We start from the raw sequence: 18,811 nt of genomic DNA, 5'->3' as shown, positions 1-18,811 counted from the left end.
TTTTAATTCATTGTTTTTATAACAACATGAGGATTATACCCGGGAGGGGGTAATGCCTAATGGGGACGTGCCCCTGAAATGGGTCTTGTTTTTTGGATTTTAGGTATAAGTATCGGTCTTATTTCTGTGGTCAAGATACTAGTAGGTATAAATATCGGTAATATTTCAAAGAGAAAGGGAACTGATGTTTCTCATTTAACAACTTAAATAACCTGAACATTGTGTTAATAATATGCTCTTATGTAAGTGACAGAGGTATTTCTATGGTCAAAATACATATTTTAATAAATCAATATACAATTCAACTGTTGGCTTACATGTGCTTCTATTGGAGATGCTCTTCTAACAGAGCAAATACGGTAACTGTTTTATTTGGAATAAAAAGTGATGATAAAAATGGTACTTTAGTATAAATATGGGTATAGATTTTGCCACTATCCAGGTAAAAAAATGGTCACACTTTTGAGCACTCAAGGGCACCTCCCTACCCAGCTACGTATCAACTGTCCGCCGGGATTAAACCCGGGACGCCCCTCTCCGTCAACAGCAAACCTCACACGTAAGCGCGTATGATCTTGGTACATTAGCCTGTGAGTTTATTGATCTACATTTATAAGTTGCTGTTCGGTATTTTTTATTCAGTATTTTCATACCGTTTAATTGATAGTTACGTTTCGTTTTTTCTCTCTCGTTAGTTAGGACTTGTCGCCATTCAAGTTTTGTTTTCTCTGCTGCGCCTGCTGCTAGGCAACAACTATCACGTGACCAAGCATGATGGCGAGCTCGGTCAGCAAAATGGCGGACATGGGGAATTGACAGAAGATTGGAGATCTTGCGTTCCTGAGCTTTATTCGAACGGTCCTGGTGAAAATTACGGCGTGATACTCAACAGAGTCAAAGTTTAATCTTTGTTTCACATTTACGGTGAGTTTCGTCGGTCTTACGTAGCTAATTAATCGTTAATCGATGACAATAAATCACTAAGCGATTCATGATAAAAAACGATTAACACTTTCAACGAGCTGTGGAATCATAGCCCTATGTTGCCAACCGCATTATTTACGTGACTGACTCTGGCCGGCCCATGTTCGACGTACAACAACACAATTAAAAAAAAGACGTCCAAATGAAATTGTTAGGGCGAAATTTGATTGTAGGTCGCACCAAAGAGCTACGGAACCGCAGCTACACTTTCAACGAGACGTTGGTTATCGTGTGTGCTGTTTACGATGCAGCGAACTGGAACAATCGCCTCCAGGCCACGATCCCCGCTAGAACTAAAATACTGGGTACCGAGATTGTAGCATATCTGAAGTACGTACCATGTACCTGTAGTGTCGAGTTTCTCTGTTTTGTTTTTATAGTTACATCACCCGACAATTGCGCTAAGCATTCTCGATAAAAAACACTTGTTTTCGGCGATCGAGTTTCGCGGGAAACGTAAATTGTCATGTTTACACCGTAACAGTTTAAGTTTCAGAAGAACATAAGCTATATTTAGTGTTATCGCGGAGTGATCGGTGTCTGATTGAAGTCATGGTCACTCGTAATATTTACAAAACAAAGTTCTCCTTCAAGGTCAGCATGATTGAACGTGATTCCTGTTTTTATTTTTCTGAGCTTCAAGTTTTTTTCACCAGACACAATGGTTTAATTTTTTGTCCCTCGGTTTTTACTCTCATGAGATAAATTGTCTCACACAATTTTAAGAAAAACAAGTGACTATAAGTGTAGAATAAAATTAAAATATGTTTTCATAATAAGCAAAATACTATGAGGGAAACAAAATACATGCTTTTACATGTAGTTCAACATAGATGGGTACTGTAAAATGACTAATTTTCACTGCGTTTAAATTTCAATGATTTACCATTTTAGGCATATTCAGTGGGTTTAAAATTCACAGTTTTATTATTTAGATAATGTGTTCTATGCTAAATTTTACACATTCACTGGGTTTTATTTTAGAACATTTTGCAGTCAGCGAAATAAGCAAAATTAAAACCCAGTGAATAATTAACTCTTTTACAGTAATTTTCTCATACTTTCTAAACTGATGGAACAATTCCACCGATGTATTTAAATTCCTGCTGAGAACACTAAGCTTATTCTGAAAGATGGACTGAAGCAGGAAGTCAGTAGAAGACAAGAGATTTTTTTCTTTAGCGTGGGGGAAAGTTGGTTAGCGTGGGGAAAACCGAGGTGTTAATCAAAATATTTAATGTCAATTGTTTATGATTGGTCCTGGCAACGTTTGGGTGATCGTGACATAGCTCCGTCTTTGAGAATATATCACTTTGAAGAGTGATTGAAACTAGTGTTGTCAAAAAAATTTCAATATAACTTGAGTGTCGGCAAGGGGTATTTTCGTAAGCTGTAATCAATTATTTTTATTTTCTTAATACTGTAAAATCTGTATTAAAAGCCAAGGCTTCTATTAAAATGATACAATGCAACAGAGGGGATGCAGCTTCTATTAGAGCATCTGCACATATGAGAAATAGTGAATTTGTGGTTCTCAATTGTTCAAAAAGAATGGGTGCGACTTATATTAGGGATGCGGCTTCTAATACAGATTTTACGATCTAATTTAAATAAATAAAAAATGTAAATTCGTAGACATGGGCGAGATGTAAAATGTAATCAGCTATTTTATTAGTCTGTAATTTGTACAAAGATATTATTTTTTTTGAGCGTATAAAGCATTTTCCGAATTTTCAATTTTTATTTTTTTAACCCAAATTATCAAAATATTATACAATACCGTTTTTAAATACCCTTTAACTTGTTCAGTCTATGAACATTTTTTTTTTAATTATGTAGGTAGAAAAATAAATTTTAGGAAATTTTCACAAAGTAAAAATCCCTCAAAAAATGTTGAACATAACTAGGAACATCAGACCAAGTGGTTTGATGAAAAACTATTTTTTTTAGGAGGTGGCTTAATTTTTCGTAGCAAAATTAATAAAATTATGATAATTGTGTGATTGAAATATGTTACATGGTTGTAGAAGTTTGATTTAAGTCGATGGAGGTCATTTCAAAACACGAAAAAAAAAATCGAAAAAAATATAGAATTAAGGTGTGATTAGTTTGTTTGTGGTCGAAGAGAAGAAATGCAGAAACTTGAATGTGGCCATTTTCAAAATGTTAACAAAAATCAGGTGACAATTCTTATCAAAATAATGGTCAAACTAACTAATAGAAAGATTTTGATATGCGAAAACTTTTTGTTTGGCGTTGAAATGATTGGTAAAAGCAGGGATTTAGTTGTCAAACAATTAGCTTAGGACATTATTCAAAAATTCATTGCTAAAAAAATTTGTGTAATTTACAGCAAATAAAACAAAATATTCCGGTTTACCTCAGGTCACGCAATATGCGCACAAACGATGAATACGCAAACGCTATCGATTCGAGAACTGGGAATTACATTACCATGCCTCCAAATAAGGAACTAAGTATATTTGTAATTGCATACCCACCCTCCGAAGGAAATCGTGTTGAAATTCATAAATTGTGAGAAATCAGAAAAACAGACATTTCTAGAAATAATAATGCAAATGTATGTGTAAGTCTACTGTAAAAGGATTATTTATTCACTGGGTTATAATTTTGCTTATTTCGCTGACTGGAAAATGCGCTAAATTAAAACCCAGTGAATATGTAAAATTTAGCACAGAACACATTATCTAAATGATAAAACTGTGAATTTAAAACCCACTGAATATGCCTGAAATGCTAAATAAGCAAAATTTAAACCCAGAGAAAATTAATCATTTTTAAGTAGGTAAGAACTGGGGTTATTTCATCTCAGTTTATTTTGTGGCATTTTGGATTCACAGAGTTCGCTCATAATACGATCTTAATTGTGTATCGTAATAAAGTATGTAACTACAAAAGTCGCTAACACTCGTTGTTGCATGACCTCCAGAGAAAAAGTCCCTGATTTTCAAGAAATCATGAAAATGTTTTTTTTTTTTACAAAATTAATTCAATTTTGACATATATGAAAATATGATTATATTTATATGATTTATATATACGATATATGATTTTGAGGTAGTTCTGTACCATTAAATTAGAACACAGAAAAGATTGGTCACAGTAAATAATTCAAGAATCGTTGAGTGTTGATTCACATACATGCAAGTCATTTTCCATGGATAACTTACTGTAAAATACTTTATTTTCGTTGAAGAAATTATTCAGTGAAAATAAAATCCAGTGAATATACCTTTTTTCCTGTATTTTACATTCAACTTGTCAGAAATCAGTGAAAATAAATTCCATACAAAACCCCAACAAATTGTTGTCAGCAGAAATTAATTCCAGCTAAAATATTTTACAGTAACATAATTATTCAAAATTCTCCATTTTTTGTGACAGTCATATGGAGCCCACTTGATACTACATAGAATTTTTTTAGCATAGGTCACTGAACAAAATGTTATTTAATATAATTTTTCTGTCATAGGAACCAATTGTAAACTATTTAAAACACACGTTTTTGATAAATTTTTTTAGGTTGCTTTTGTGGAAAGCGTAGTTCGATGACCCTATATTTTTATTTCAAAATTTTGAACATCACAGTTACCCAACCCCTCTTGCTAGATTTCAAAGATTTTTGAGTATTTTTTTTATCAAGTGAATCTTCCAGGACACAACAGTTTTTTAATTTCTTTGGTGATTGGTTCTTAGCGATGACACCGCTAAGAGAGTTCACCTCTACGAACTGGTGAGTACTAGTATTGGTAGTATTGACACAGGCCTTATCTTTCTGATCTTGATACGGCAGCCTGAGAATCTTAACAACAGAGTGGTCAGTACTTGTGTAGTACATGACTGCGTTGTTATAGAAACCATACTATGAATAACTTTAACCTCCAGTGAACTTTCGTCACCTTGAATAATCCCCCTACCCTCCTCCCAACCATAATAAATGCGATTACATAAATAACAGAGGTTTTTTAAAGATCAAAATAGGTCATATTTCAATCCACAGGCAGTTTCTACTTTTGTCTGTCCTGGCTAAAATCTGCCCATCTTGAACAGGTTGACAGGCCTTAATTCCACAGGGACAGACCATTTCCACATTTACCTGTCCCAGCTAAAATCTGCCTATCTTGAACAGGTGGACAGGCCTTAATTTCACGGTACAGGCAATTTCTACATTTACCTGTCCCAGCTAAAATCTGCCTATCTTGAACAGGTTGACAGGCCTTAATTCCACAGGGACAGGCAATTTCTACGTTTACCTGTCCCAGCTAAAATCTGCTTGTCTGTAATAGGTGGACAGACCTTAATTTACCTGTCCCAGCTAAAATCTGCCTGTCTGTAACAGGTGGACAGACCTTAGTTTCACCTCTGATTTAAACAGAATGACTTCTTTAAGGCCCCCCACCCCTAACCTAAACTATATCACTCCAGCAATATAATTCTACATGCCCCTCCTGGTAACTATACATTTCTTAAAGAGGGGCATATCAAATTAAAATATAGGAGGGGCACTGGTGGGGACAAAGTTAGGATTACAATGAGGGCTGAGGGAGCCCTATAATGACATTTCATTTAAACCGTCCCACTGTATCCATCACGTAGTAATTTCGTCACCTATTATTTTTCGTGATACAGTGACACCATCCGACTCCTATACTCACCTTGCTAATTTTATGTGATACCTTACCCCCCCCCCCCCCCCCCCCCCCCCCGTATTTTAGCTGGAATTAATTTTCACTGAAAATATTTTTTGGTATTTTTAATAGAATTTATTTTCACTAATTTTTGATGAGTTGAATGTATAACATATAAAAAAAGGTATATTTACTGGATTTTATTTTCACGAACTCGTGCCTTCAGCGAAAAATAAGAAAATAAATCCTGAGCGAAAATAAAATATTTTGTAGTACCATAGCTGTTTTTCTTGTAAAGTATTGTGAGATTTTTTTTCATAATACTGATATTTGTTTTCAGTTTAAAAAATCTGAATTCTGTGGTATGTATGTCAGTAACACTGCTCTGCAACTTTTTGATAGACAATCTGACTGAAATAATCTTTCAACCGTGACTGAGATTAAAATAGACTAGTTGCTTTGTGTACAATAGTGATTTACAGTAGTAAATGTATCTATTGTTGTGAGACTACACATGTAACTAACCAAACTTACTGTAAACATATTAATTATTCACTGGTTTTTAATTTTAACTACTGTAAAGTACTTTATTTTCGCTTGGGATAAATTTTCGCTATTTTCGCCGAAGGAATGATTCAGTGAAAATAAAATCCAGCGAATATACCATTTTTCCTATAATTTACATTCAACTCACCAAAAATCAGTGAAAATAAATTCCATACAAAATACCCTAAAAGTCATTTCAGCGAAAATTAATTCCAGCTAAAATAAAGTATTTTACAGTATTTTTGCTGATAGGTAAATAAAATCCATATAGACATGTGAGTAACAATAGAACCCATTGTTTTCCTGCCAAGTCTGTGAACCCAGTGAAAATGCTCAAAACATTAAAATAGTGAAATGAAATGCTAGTGATAATAAACGACTTTACAGTATACCAGTGCTAGCTCGTATTTCTTTCCTGCCAGTGTCATTTTATTGTCAGGGAAGCAAAGTACGAGGAGATGTCTCTGGCCTTTTTTTTACAGATCCCATCATATGTGGGCATTTCACAATGTCATAAATTAAGTTACCATGGCTTAGCTTATTGAGCCACAATTTTGCATGCACAAATGTTTAGTGACTTCACCAAGCTTTTCAATGACATCATCACTTTCCATAGTTGTAAAAGTGACAACACTAAGTTGCACAGTGACATCACTAAGTTGCACAGTGACATCACTAAGTTGCACAGTGGCATCACCAAGTTGCACAGTGGCATCACTAAGTTGCACAGTTACATCACCCAGTTGCACAGTGGCATCACCAAGTTGCACAGTGGCATCACTAAGTTGCACAGTTACATCACCCAGTTGCACAGTGACATCACCAAGTTGCACAGTGGCATCACCAAGTTGCACAGTGATATCACTAAGTTGCACAGTGGCATCACCAAGTTGCACAGTGGCATCACCCAGTTGCACAGTGACATCACCAAGTTGCATAGTGACATCACCAAGTTGCACAGTGGCATCACCCAGTTGCACAGTGACATCACCAAGTTGCACAGTGGCATCTCCAAGTTGCACAGTGGCATCACAAAGTTGCACAGTGGCTTCACTAAGTTGCACAGTGGCATCACCCAGTTGCACAGTGACATCACCAAGTTGCACAGTGGCATCACCAAGTTGCACAGTGGCACCACCAAGTTGCACAGTGATATCACTAAGTTGCACAGTGGCATCACCCAGTTGCACAGTGGCATCACCAAGTTGCACAGTGGCATCACTAAGTTGCACAGTTACATCACCCAGTTGCACAGTGACATCACCAAGTTGCACAGTGGCATCACCAAGTTGCACAGTGGCTTCACTAAGTTGCACAGTGGCATTACCCAGTTGCACAGTGGCATCACTAAGTTGCACAGTGGCATCACCAAGTTGCACAGTGGCATCACCCAGATGCACATTGACATCACTAAGTTGCACAGTGACATCACTAATTTGCACAGTGACATCACTAAGTTGTACAGTGGCATCACCCAGTTGCACAGTGATATCACCCAGCTGCACAGTGGCATCACCCAGTTGCACAGTGATATCACCCAGCTGCACAGTGGCATCACCCAGTTGCACAGTGACATCACCCAGCTGCACAGTGACATCACTAAGTTGCACAGTGACATCACCCAGTTGCACAGTGATATCACCCAGCTGCACAGTGACATCACTAAGTTGCACAGTGACATCACTAAGTTGCACAGTGATATCACCCAGCTGCACAGTGGCATCATCCAGTTGCACAGTGATATCATCCAGTTGCACAGTGATATCACCCAGCTGCACAGTGGCATCAGCCAGTTGCACAGTGATATCACCCAGCTGCACAGTGACATCACAAAGTTGCACAGTGGCATCACGAAGTTGCACAGTGATATCACCCAGCTGCACAGTGACATCACTAAGTTGCACAGTGACATCACCCAGTTGCACAGTGATATCACCCAGCTGCACAGTGACATCACTAAGTTGCACAGTAACATCACTAAGTTGCACAGTGACATCACTAAGTTGCACAGTGACATCACTAATTTGCACAGTGACATCACTAAGTTGCACAGTGGCATCACCCAGTTGCACAGTGATATCACCCAGCTGCACAGTGGCATCACCCAGTTGCACAGTGACATCACCCAGCTGCACAGTGACATCACTAAGTTGCACAGTGACATCATCCAGTTGCACAGTGATATCACCCAGCTGCACAGTGACATCACTAAGTTGCACAGTGACATCACTAAGTTGCACAGTGATATCACCCAGCTGCACAGTGGCATCATCCAGTTGCACAGTGATATCATCCAGTTGCACAGTGATATCACCCAGCTGCACAGTGGCATCAGCCAGTTGCACAGTGATATCACCCAGCTGCACAGTGACATCACTACATGTAAGTTGCACAGTGACATCACCCAGTTGCACAGTGATATCACCCAGCTGCACAGTTACATCACTAAGTTGCACAGTGATATCACCCAGCTGCACAGTGACATCACTAAGTTGCACAGTGGCATCACCCAGTTGCACAGTGACATCACCAAGTTGCACAGTGACATCACTGAGTTGCACAGTGGCATCACCCAGTTGCACAGTGGCATCACCTGGTTGCACAGTGATATCACTAAGTTGCACAGTGACATCACAGAAATGCAGTGACATCAACAAGTTGCACAGTGACATCACTAAGTTGCACAATGACATCACTAAGTTTCAGTGACATCACCAAATTGCAGTGACATCACCAAGTTGATTCATTTTTGAAAAACATCAAACAAATATGACTTCCAAAAATATTAAAATTCAATATTATGAAAACTTCTTCACATTTATGTTTTTTGTTTGATTCTTTTTCTATGTAGATAATTTACAATGAGTGCTACTTCCCGCCGGATGTCAGCGGGCCCTGTGATTGGCTCGTCGATATCTATACTTGACCGTGGAGATGCTCCCGCACAGGCTGTGATTGACAAAACAACCCGGGCTAAAGCTAAACGAGTCTCTGATGAAACCAAAGAAGAATTGGAAAAAATACAATTGAGGGTGATTAAGGTAAGCGTTGTAAAAAATAAATTGATTTAGTTTTCAAATGAAATGTTTTGTTAACATTGCAGTACGATATTTTTGCATTGAGTCGGAAATGTGGATTTTTTTCATAAAACCTGAAATTTTTAAAGATAAACTGAGCATTTAAGAAGTATTTAAACTGGAGGGGTAGTCTACGGATACTTGGGACAAAGATGTATTCAACGATGACAATGTATGCTAAAAATGCAAAGGCTTATGGGTAGACGATTGTAAACAACGACATGCTATGGTCGTCCGTGCAGATGACAACTCTCCTGCTTTAACATTGTTCAAAGCGATAACCGCTCATTGACAAAACTGAGTTTACCCATTCACGCTAGTCACAATAAAACATTATGTTCCTCAATAGGTGCCAGCGACGAAAATTGTAAACTATAATTCAGGCGTCAGGAAAGATTGAAATGTTCCGAAACAAACGTTTAAAATAGAATACTTATGATAATGGAAAACTATTATCATGTTGAAAACTCACTAAATTAAATTAAAATGTTTTAAAAATTTTTGTTTTGGTACTGAAAAATATATAGCTTTTGACATCTGAAAATTATAATTTCATCATAACAAATCAGTGTAAAAATGCAAATTTTTATTATTATTATTATTATTAAATATTTTTCCAGTGACCCCACCTTTCTTTTCAATTGTAGTGCTGTAAAATACTTTAATTTCGCTTGGAATTAATTTTCGCTGAAGGACAGATTCAACTGAAGAAAAAATTCAGTGAAAATAAAATCCAGCGAATATACCTTTTTCCCTATATTTTACATTCAATTTGTCAAAAATCAGTGAAAATAAATTCCATACAAAACACACAAAAAGTCTTTTCAGCGAAAATTTATTCCAGCTAAAATAAAGTATTTTACAGTATCCTATAGCACAATAACCCATAATAATTAAAATATGTAAAAGATGATTTATAGTCTTCAATTCTGCTTTAAAGGGGAGCAGAGGTGTGGCTTTTGACACTCTGTACATGAAATTTGAGATCTATGAATGAATTCTGTCGATAAAAATAACTTGTATGTGCTGCAAAATGCCCTAAATATCGGGTATAAAACAGACAACAAACGCCCGCTTTGCCTGGCATCATTTCGCCTCTAGAGGGCCAGTCAAATGATGTCATCAGTGAACACTGATAATTGAACTCATTCATTCTAGTACGTCAATGCCATAGAAATGCTACTATGAAAGACCTTGTTAACTGACTACTTATAAGTTGAAACATGGTGAGGTGTTGTGTTATGAATGCCATAACGATTCATGTTATGTTTCTCGAAATCCAAAATAAAAAATCACGTTGTTGGTTGTGAGAAATCGGCGGAAGAACTAACCTGAAAATGAAGACACGTACAGGGCTCTGGCTATAGTAAACAGTGAGTGAATAAATATTGTTTGAGTTAAGGTAGCGGGACTATTATTTGCATACTTGTTTTCATCTTCTAATTGTGACTAAATGACTACAAATAGACCCGGGAAAGTATATATTTTTAGAATCGCCAGGCTTTTCACAAGTGTATTTTGCATGCCCGTATCTGCATTCTACGACGCGTTACTCAATCAAAGGTGAAAAATTACTTTTTCTGTAAAAAAAAAAATTACGCATTTATGCTGGCGATAAGAAGTATTTTTTTCACTTTTCCTAGTTGTTCAATAGTCTGGTAAATTGAATGTGTCTGGCTAGTTTTATTCAAGCAACGCGTTTTAAAAAATAGTGTCCTGAATTTCAATTACTGTTTTAGTCGCATTGCCCCCAACTCAAACCACAACTCGTTGGTAAATAATCGATGAAATAGTTTGTCTGGACACATTCAAGTTCCTCTCATTGTCACCTTAAAGCTGTGAAAATTTTGTGTTAATCCGACGACAATAAGTATACGTTATTTTTTGTTAAAGACCTTGTATTTTGAAAAACATAAACTCCTAGAAAACGTCCATGAAGTAACATCAAAGATTTTCAAGCTTGTTTATCGGCACAATCAATTTGTTTTCCCATCAAGGTCTGTTTTACCATGTGTAGGGACATCCAAATGTGTAAGGCTATTGGAAACCAAAAAAATAAAAGAATGGGATAGCTATAATTGGATAAATTCGGCATATGAAAACACCAAAATCAATGATTTTTTTCAGTGGCTGTGTGACCTTGTGTCTGACACATTCATATGCAAATGGGTAATCTGTGAAACAAACAGGGGCGGAGACAAACCACTCAAATGTTTGGAAACACTCATTGTGTGTCAGATAGCTACTGATAACACGTCCTAACATTGCTTTGTCTTGAGTTTATCTTTGAAACTTATAGGCACACAGATTAAACCTGTGTTGTTGATTTTGGAAAACACTACTGAGGCTGCCTTGCTTCCCTTCAGAAAATCTACATTTTAACCAACTTACATGACATTCTATGTTATATTGACTTTATCATATGAAAGTTTATGGTGCATTTCATCAATTAATAAATAAATGTGAAAATCGTAATTTTCAACAAAATAATAGTCTCGCTACCTTAAAAACTAAATTAGAAATATGCTAATATCATTTGAACCACAGTACTCATTTTGTCTAATTTTCCACTTTTTAAACGATCGCTTAATTTTCGATCGTACTGTATTTTCCGACCGGAAAACGACCACATTTTTACCGTTTTTTTTTTTCTCTCGCTCGCTTATTGAAAACACCGACCGCTTGCCCAAACACTGGTCACCGGCACAGGAGTAGTCAAAATGTTTGGGGATATACAACGAGTGTTAACTATTATAAATTCCGAACGGCTCTTCAAATCTATACCACTCTGTATCGTTCGCGAACAACTTCATCTGTGTCCAATACTAGAGCCGGTACAATATTGTAAACAAATTCCATGACATCTCAGTCATATCGCTATTGTATACACTACCTTTTTTTATTCTTGTTTGCACAAACGTTGAATAGCCGTCAAAACATCGGGTAATATATTAATAACCATTCTCACTAATCGCTAGCTTAGGAGAGAGTAGGAAATCAAACAGCCGCAGGTCGCCTGCCTTTTATGCATAAATTTCATGACGCTGTCTGACCGCAGTCGGGTACGAAAAGCTCGCACAGCAATTCACACTTATTGTCAAGACAATGAATGAATAGAAAGGAATACTGTAGAATACTTTATTTTTGTTTGGAATTTATTTTCCCTATTTTCGCTGAAGGGATGATTCCGTGAAAATAAAATCCAGCGAATATACTTTTTTTTCTATATTTCACATTAAACTCATCAAAAATCAGTGAAAATAAATTCCATACTAAACTCCCAAAAGGCCTTTTCAGCAAAAATTAATTCCAGCGAAAATAAAGTATTCCACAGTAGGAAAATAAAAAGATTATATTTCCACAAAGTTAAATAAATCTGGCTGCATCAAAAGCTTGGAAACTAGTTATAATATTTTGCAAAAGACTGAGTGATCAACGACATCATTTTGGGACGCAATTTAACTTTAAGAACTTCATTGCGTAACTTACTGTGCGGCGATGCTGATATCAAGTGTGTGTTGACCGAAGTTTGACCCCCAAGTCACGCACTGAACAGGCGCGTTTACTTTAGCAATCTTTTTCTTTCATGCTCCGCGCGTCAATCTTGTAAAATTGTTATTAGTTCTGACGGTGCTGTAGGTAAACTTGTATATTTTGAGGTCGTTTACTTAGTGCGCTGCTTTTTTAATTACGCAAATTTGTTTTCAATGTTGTACCGGCTCTAAAAATGTCAACATTGTAATATATCGCTTTCTTAATAATTACGCAAAGTCAGTTATTTAATTTTGGACACAGGTGAAGTTTCGTCCGCGAACGATACAATGCATAGATTTGAAGAGTAGTTCCAAATTTAATAATAGTTAGTACCCGTTGTATCCCTAAACTGTATCACTCAAAACCACTATTTCGATCACTCCTGTGCCAGTGACCAGTGTTTGGGCGACCGGTCGGTGTTTTCAATGAGTTGGTGAGAGAAAAATTACGATAAAAATGTGGTCTTTTTTCGGTCGGAAAATACAGTGCGATCGGAAATTAAGCAATAAGTGGTCGATTAAAAGTGGGAAGTTGGGCGAAATGATTACTGTAGTTCAAGTGATATTAGCGTATTTCTAATTTAGTTTTTAACTCAAACAATATTTATTTACTCACTGTTTACTATAGCTAGAGCGCTGTACGTGTCTTCATTTTCAGGTTAGTTCTTCTGCCGTTTTCTCGCAACCAACAACGTGATTTTTTATCTGGGATTTCGGGAAACATAACATGAATCGTTATGGCATTCATAATACAACACCTCGCCATGTTTCAACTTTTAAGTAGTCAGTTAACAAGGTCTTTCATAGTAGCATTTCTATGGGATTGACTCTATGGGAATGGGTTCAATTATCAGCGTTCACTGATGACGTCATTGGACTGGCCCTCTAGAGGCGAAATGACGCCAGGAAAAATGGACGTTTGTCGTCTGCTTCACAGCCCGTTTTATACCCGATATTTAGGGCATTTCGCAGCACATACAAGTTGTTTTTATCAACAGAATTCATTCATAGATCTCAAATTTCATGCACAGAGTGTCAAAAGCCACACCTCTGCTCCTCTTTAACTTTCTTAAAATAAATTCAGATTATTATTTTATACATTTAAGAATAATTTTAAGTTTGAATCAGCCGTCACATTGCCATATATGCTCGCAAGCGAACATCCTAGCATTTTCACTGCCTGGCAACCATCGGTAACCGGTGAAAACAACGATCGAAAACTGTACTTTGGGATAGTTGTGGAGAAACTCTTGAACATTGTTGCTCAAGATTGTCTCATAATTTGTGCTGTTTCTTTGACTTCAGCTGTTTTCCCTGGCTATTTGACCGGCGTTCCACACCAGCTTGATTAGAGGCCATCGAAATACATGGTACAGTGGTACACGTCTTAGCAACATAGAACATTCTGTGATGTAGCTCCATCCCAGAGAATAGACCCATACTAATAAACTTCAAATCTAGTAATTTCTCTGTAGCTGCTTGTCGTTGGTTTGTGGTAGGTAGGAAGTCTAAATTTGTGACTCAACCAGTTGCTTAGGCCATCTGTTGCTGTTAATCAGTCTGTGTAAATAAAATCACCTTCTTCATGTTTTACAAACGCTGCCTCCCACTTTTATTAAAAGTAAAAATAATTAGTAAAATTCATAATTGAGAAAAGAAAAAGGAAACAAACAAACATTTTCCATTTGTGATACATATATTAATATAGTAATACAAATTTAGCTATCAATAATTCATTTTAAGATTTTTAGTAATTTTGAAAAATATTTTAATTTACCGATACTGTATTTAGTAATGTCAGAAAGGGCATAGCAATTAAATGACACAAATGCATTGATAAACCATTGGTAGTATGACTTAACAAATTAAGTAAAATGGTAAATATATTTTCCAAAAAGTGACGTATTTTCAATTTTTTTTCAAATTTTCTGTCATTAAAATTGTGTTTTTTTTGTTTTTTGGGGGAAAATATGAATTCAGATAATAAATGAAAGTAAAATTTAGAACTAAAAACTATGACACACAAAATTTGCATATTTATTTTTGTATGTCTGACATGTTCTGTAAAAAACTGAAGCTGAAATATAATTAACTGTTCTAACTTTATGAGAGACGAGTTCTCAAGATTCTTTGATTCAGGGAAAATTACGACATTTTGTAGCAGTTGAAATTTCTCTCATGTCTTTTGACACGGAATAATGAATGATCTTTGTCAAATTTTATCTTCACGAATGCCCTTAAATTATCAAATCATAATAATTTGTAATAGTGAAAATAAAATAGCTTACGAATCTCAGCATATGTTCACTGGAAATTTGTTTGTGAACTCTATTGGTGTATGTAACTAAAGTGCATGGTAACCTAGCAACCAAAGTTTCCGAAACTTTGAGCCATGAAACTATGGAATTGGAACAACTAGTATATTCCTACCCGGGCTGTATTATTCAAATTTTTTTTATTTATCCATACTAGTTTCCAAAATTATGAGCCATTTTTACTGGAACTATTAGTAGATTCCTCCTATCAGGGCTGTATTTTGAATTTTTTTTTAATTTTTCATTTATTTCAGACAATCAATGAGTTTGAGTTAAATGAACAATATGTAAACAACAACAAGTCTGCAATACTGGTACCAGACCTGGTGAGTAACCAATTAACAAACAAACACACACATGAGTTTGCTTGAATCGTTTCCCAATTTAAGTTTGCACATTATTCCACAGTTTCTGACAATTATTTTCAGTCTGCAGTTTAATAATTGTAAATATTTTTCTGTCTAATTTTTTTTTATTTGATAATTCATTTTTACAATTTGTTCATGTGACCCATTGCATGTATCCTAAGTGATTGGAAACAGCAATTTAGCCTGCCATCAACGGTGTTGATATAGGTTACCGTGGTATTTAGAGATTGCTGCCATGGCAACCTGGTATGGTATCTAAATTTATTTTAATGTCAGTATTCAAGGTTACTCAATATTAGGGGTAAAATGTAATTTTCGATGAGGGGTTAAAATCAAAATATAGATGAAAACAAATCATTAAGGAATTATAAAGAAAACTTGAGACTAAAATGCTGGATAAAACAATAACCTATTACCTATGTGGTAAACAACATATAGTCTGGCCCTTGAACTCTAGTCTAACCACAGTTTGCATCTTAGTGGTTTGCCCCCTGAAATAAAGTATATGTATACTGTAAAATACTTTATTTTAGCTGAAATTAATTTTCACTTAAAATAATTTTTGGGTGTTCTGTATAGTGTTTATTTTACAGTATCCCAAATAAGGGAAAATTTGAACATTAGAATGCTTGAAGATACATTTTTGAACAAATGCAGATACAAATTCTGTTGTTTTCGATGCTAAATGTAAAATAATTTGGTGTATAGTTAAATTCTTTGATGTTATTTTCAGATTGAACTTGAAAGAATCATTGGTGATGCAATACTGAAGAAGAAATACCAACAGGAAGTTGTAGTATTTATCGTAGGGTATCAAGATACCTGCACGCAGAGAGCTAAACTTTTAGGACAACTCAATGAGGTAAAAAAAACTGACTTAACCTTTTCACCACAAAACTTCTCGTCCAAATTTTTCTGCACTTTTTTAGCTCCGCTGTCGACTTTGTCGAGCGGAGCTTATCATATGAGTGATTGTCCGTCGTCGTCGTCCGTGTCAATGTTTTACTTTTTCGACTTCTTCTTGAAAACTACAAGCCTGAATGCTTTGATACTTGGTGTATATGTACCTTGGGTAGACCTCTCTTAGGTTTGTTCGTTTCATGTTGATATCTTCAATTCTCTATTTTTGGTGAATATTTTTGTCATTTTTGGTAAAAAGTGATATTTTCAACTTCTTGTTAAAAACCGCAAGTCTGATTGCTTTGATATTACATATATAGGTACTACATGTGGACCTCTCTCAGATTTGTTCATTTTGTGATGATATCTTCAATTCTCTAATTTTGGTGAATATTTTTGTAATTTTTGGTAAAAAGTGATATTTTCGACTTCTTGTTAAAAACCAAAAATTCAATTGCTTTGATATTACATATATATATACTACATGTAGACCTTTCTCAGATTTGTTCATTTTGTGATGATATCTTCAATTCTCTAATTTTGGTGAATATTTTTGTCATTTTTGCTAAAAAGTGATATTTTCGACTTCTTGTTAAAAACTGTAAGTTCGATTGCTTTGATATTACGTATATAGATACTACATGTAGACCTTTCTCAGATTTGTTCATTTTGTGATGATATCTTCAATTCTCTAATTTGGTGAATATTTTTGTCATTTTTGGTAAAAAGTGATATTTTCGACTTCTTGTTAAAAATCGCAAGTCCAATTGCTTTGATTAGTACATATATAGGTACTACATGTGGACCTCTCTCAGATTTGTTCATTTCGTGATGATATCTTCAATTCTCGATTTTTAGTGAATATTTTTGTCATTTTTGGTAAAAAGTGATATTTTCGACTTCTTGTTAAAAACCACAAGTCCGATTGCTTTGATATTACATATATAGGTACTACATGTGGACCTCTCTCAGATTTGTTCATTTTGTGATGATATCTTCAATTCTCTAATTTTGGTGAATATTTTTGTAATTTTTGGTAAAAAGTGATATTTTCGACTTTTTGTTAAAAACCAATAGTTCAATTGCTTTGATATTACATATATAGGTACTACATGTAGACCTTTCTCAGATTTGTTTATTTTGTGATGATATATTCAGTTCTCTAATTTTGGTGAATATTTTTGTCATTTTTGGTAAAAAGTGATATTTTAGACTTCTTGTTGAAAACTGTAAGTCCGATTGCTTTGATATTACATATATAGGTACTACATGTGGACCTCTCTCAGATTTATTCGTTTTGTGATGATATCTTCAATTCTCTAATTAATTTATTTTGGTGAATATTTTTGTAATTTTTGGTAAAAAGTGGTATTTTCGACTTCTTGTTAAAAACTGTAAGTCCGATTGCTTTGATACTATTCATAGTGTTCATTTTCTAATGATGTCTTCAGTTCTTTAATTGAAATGTGCATTGCTAACAGCGGAGCTATCTCAGCCGATAGGCTGCTTGTTTTTATATTCTTGAATATTTTTGGGAATGAACTCTAATTTTGGAGCCAACAGACAAAATTTGAGTAAATTTTCAGTTTTTACTCAAAAAATTTGGCTATTTTTGTCTCAGGCTTCTGAAGGTAAGTGCAGACTATGAAACAGGAGTATTTTGTGAATTTGTGATGAAAAGAGAGAACTGGCGGTGAAAAGGTTAAAATCACAAATGCAATTTACTGTTGCAACCACTGACCTTTAATAATGCCTGCGAACAGGGCATGGTATGGTGACCAGTGCCCTTTAATTTGAATACTAACATACCATCCAGGAGGGAGTTGCATGACACGATTGGTGGAAATAATTGTTTAATTTGCATAAATTAATATTCATGAGCAATGAAAAAATCATCTTTTCAGTAACATTGTGCCAAAATGCTTTTCGATAGAATACATGATAGTTCTAAATTGACAGATTCTATATTTACGAGCCAAAAAAATATATCGAAATACTGATGTAAAGGTGTTTTTTGAGACATGTTTTTGATCAGGCTCTAGCAAACTGTTGAAAGTAACTATATGTTTTTTCTTTACCCTGATCATAGCAAGTTACAAAATTCATGTATAATGTGGAGGCACGTTTATATTTCACTCTAGTACTATTGCTCAAAATGTTTTTAGTAACTTTTGTCAGTGACAAGTTACCTAATTAGTATGCATTTTGAGAAACCACAGTGTGTGTACATGCGCAGTTTGGAATGGAACAATTTTGAACGCAATAAAATCACGCGTAGAACTCGTGCTCCAGCAAGAAATTGTGGCGTCAAACTGGCTGTCGGTTGAATTGTATTGTACTAGATATCATTTTAGAGCCTTTTTTTTCTACGAGATGTTTCTAAGTTATGTTTAGGATTATTCTGTAAAAAATTGCTGAAATTCATAGAACGGACGTTGT

General features: G+C 35.3%; 1 protein-coding gene across 1 annotated transcript in view; it reads left to right on the top strand.

Annotated features, from left to right (window-relative positions):
- The first annotated feature begins 736 nt into the window (after positions 1-736).
- LOC146729899 (uncharacterized) overlaps positions 737-18,811 on the top strand; it is an 18,397-nt gene continuing 322 nt past the window's right edge. The window contains exons 1-4 of the mRNA XM_085494641.1: positions 737-924; positions 9,031-9,220; positions 15,359-15,430; positions 16,206-16,334. Of these exons, the coding sequence (XP_085350767.1) occupies positions 9,041-9,220; positions 15,359-15,430; positions 16,206-16,334 (381 nt within the window). The 5' untranslated portion in view covers positions 737-924; positions 9,031-9,040. The remainder of the gene's footprint in view (positions 925-9,030; positions 9,221-15,358; positions 15,431-16,205; positions 16,335-18,811) is intronic.

Source organism: Saccoglossus kowalevskii, chromosome 20 (assembly GCF_978046115.1).
Source record: "Saccoglossus kowalevskii chromosome 20, keSacKowa6.1, whole genome shotgun sequence".
NCBI classification, from domain to species: domain Eukaryota; kingdom Metazoa; phylum Hemichordata; class Enteropneusta; family Harrimaniidae; genus Saccoglossus; species Saccoglossus kowalevskii.
Note: the sequence above shows the minus strand (reverse complement) of the source record. Positions and strands in the feature narration are given on the sequence as shown.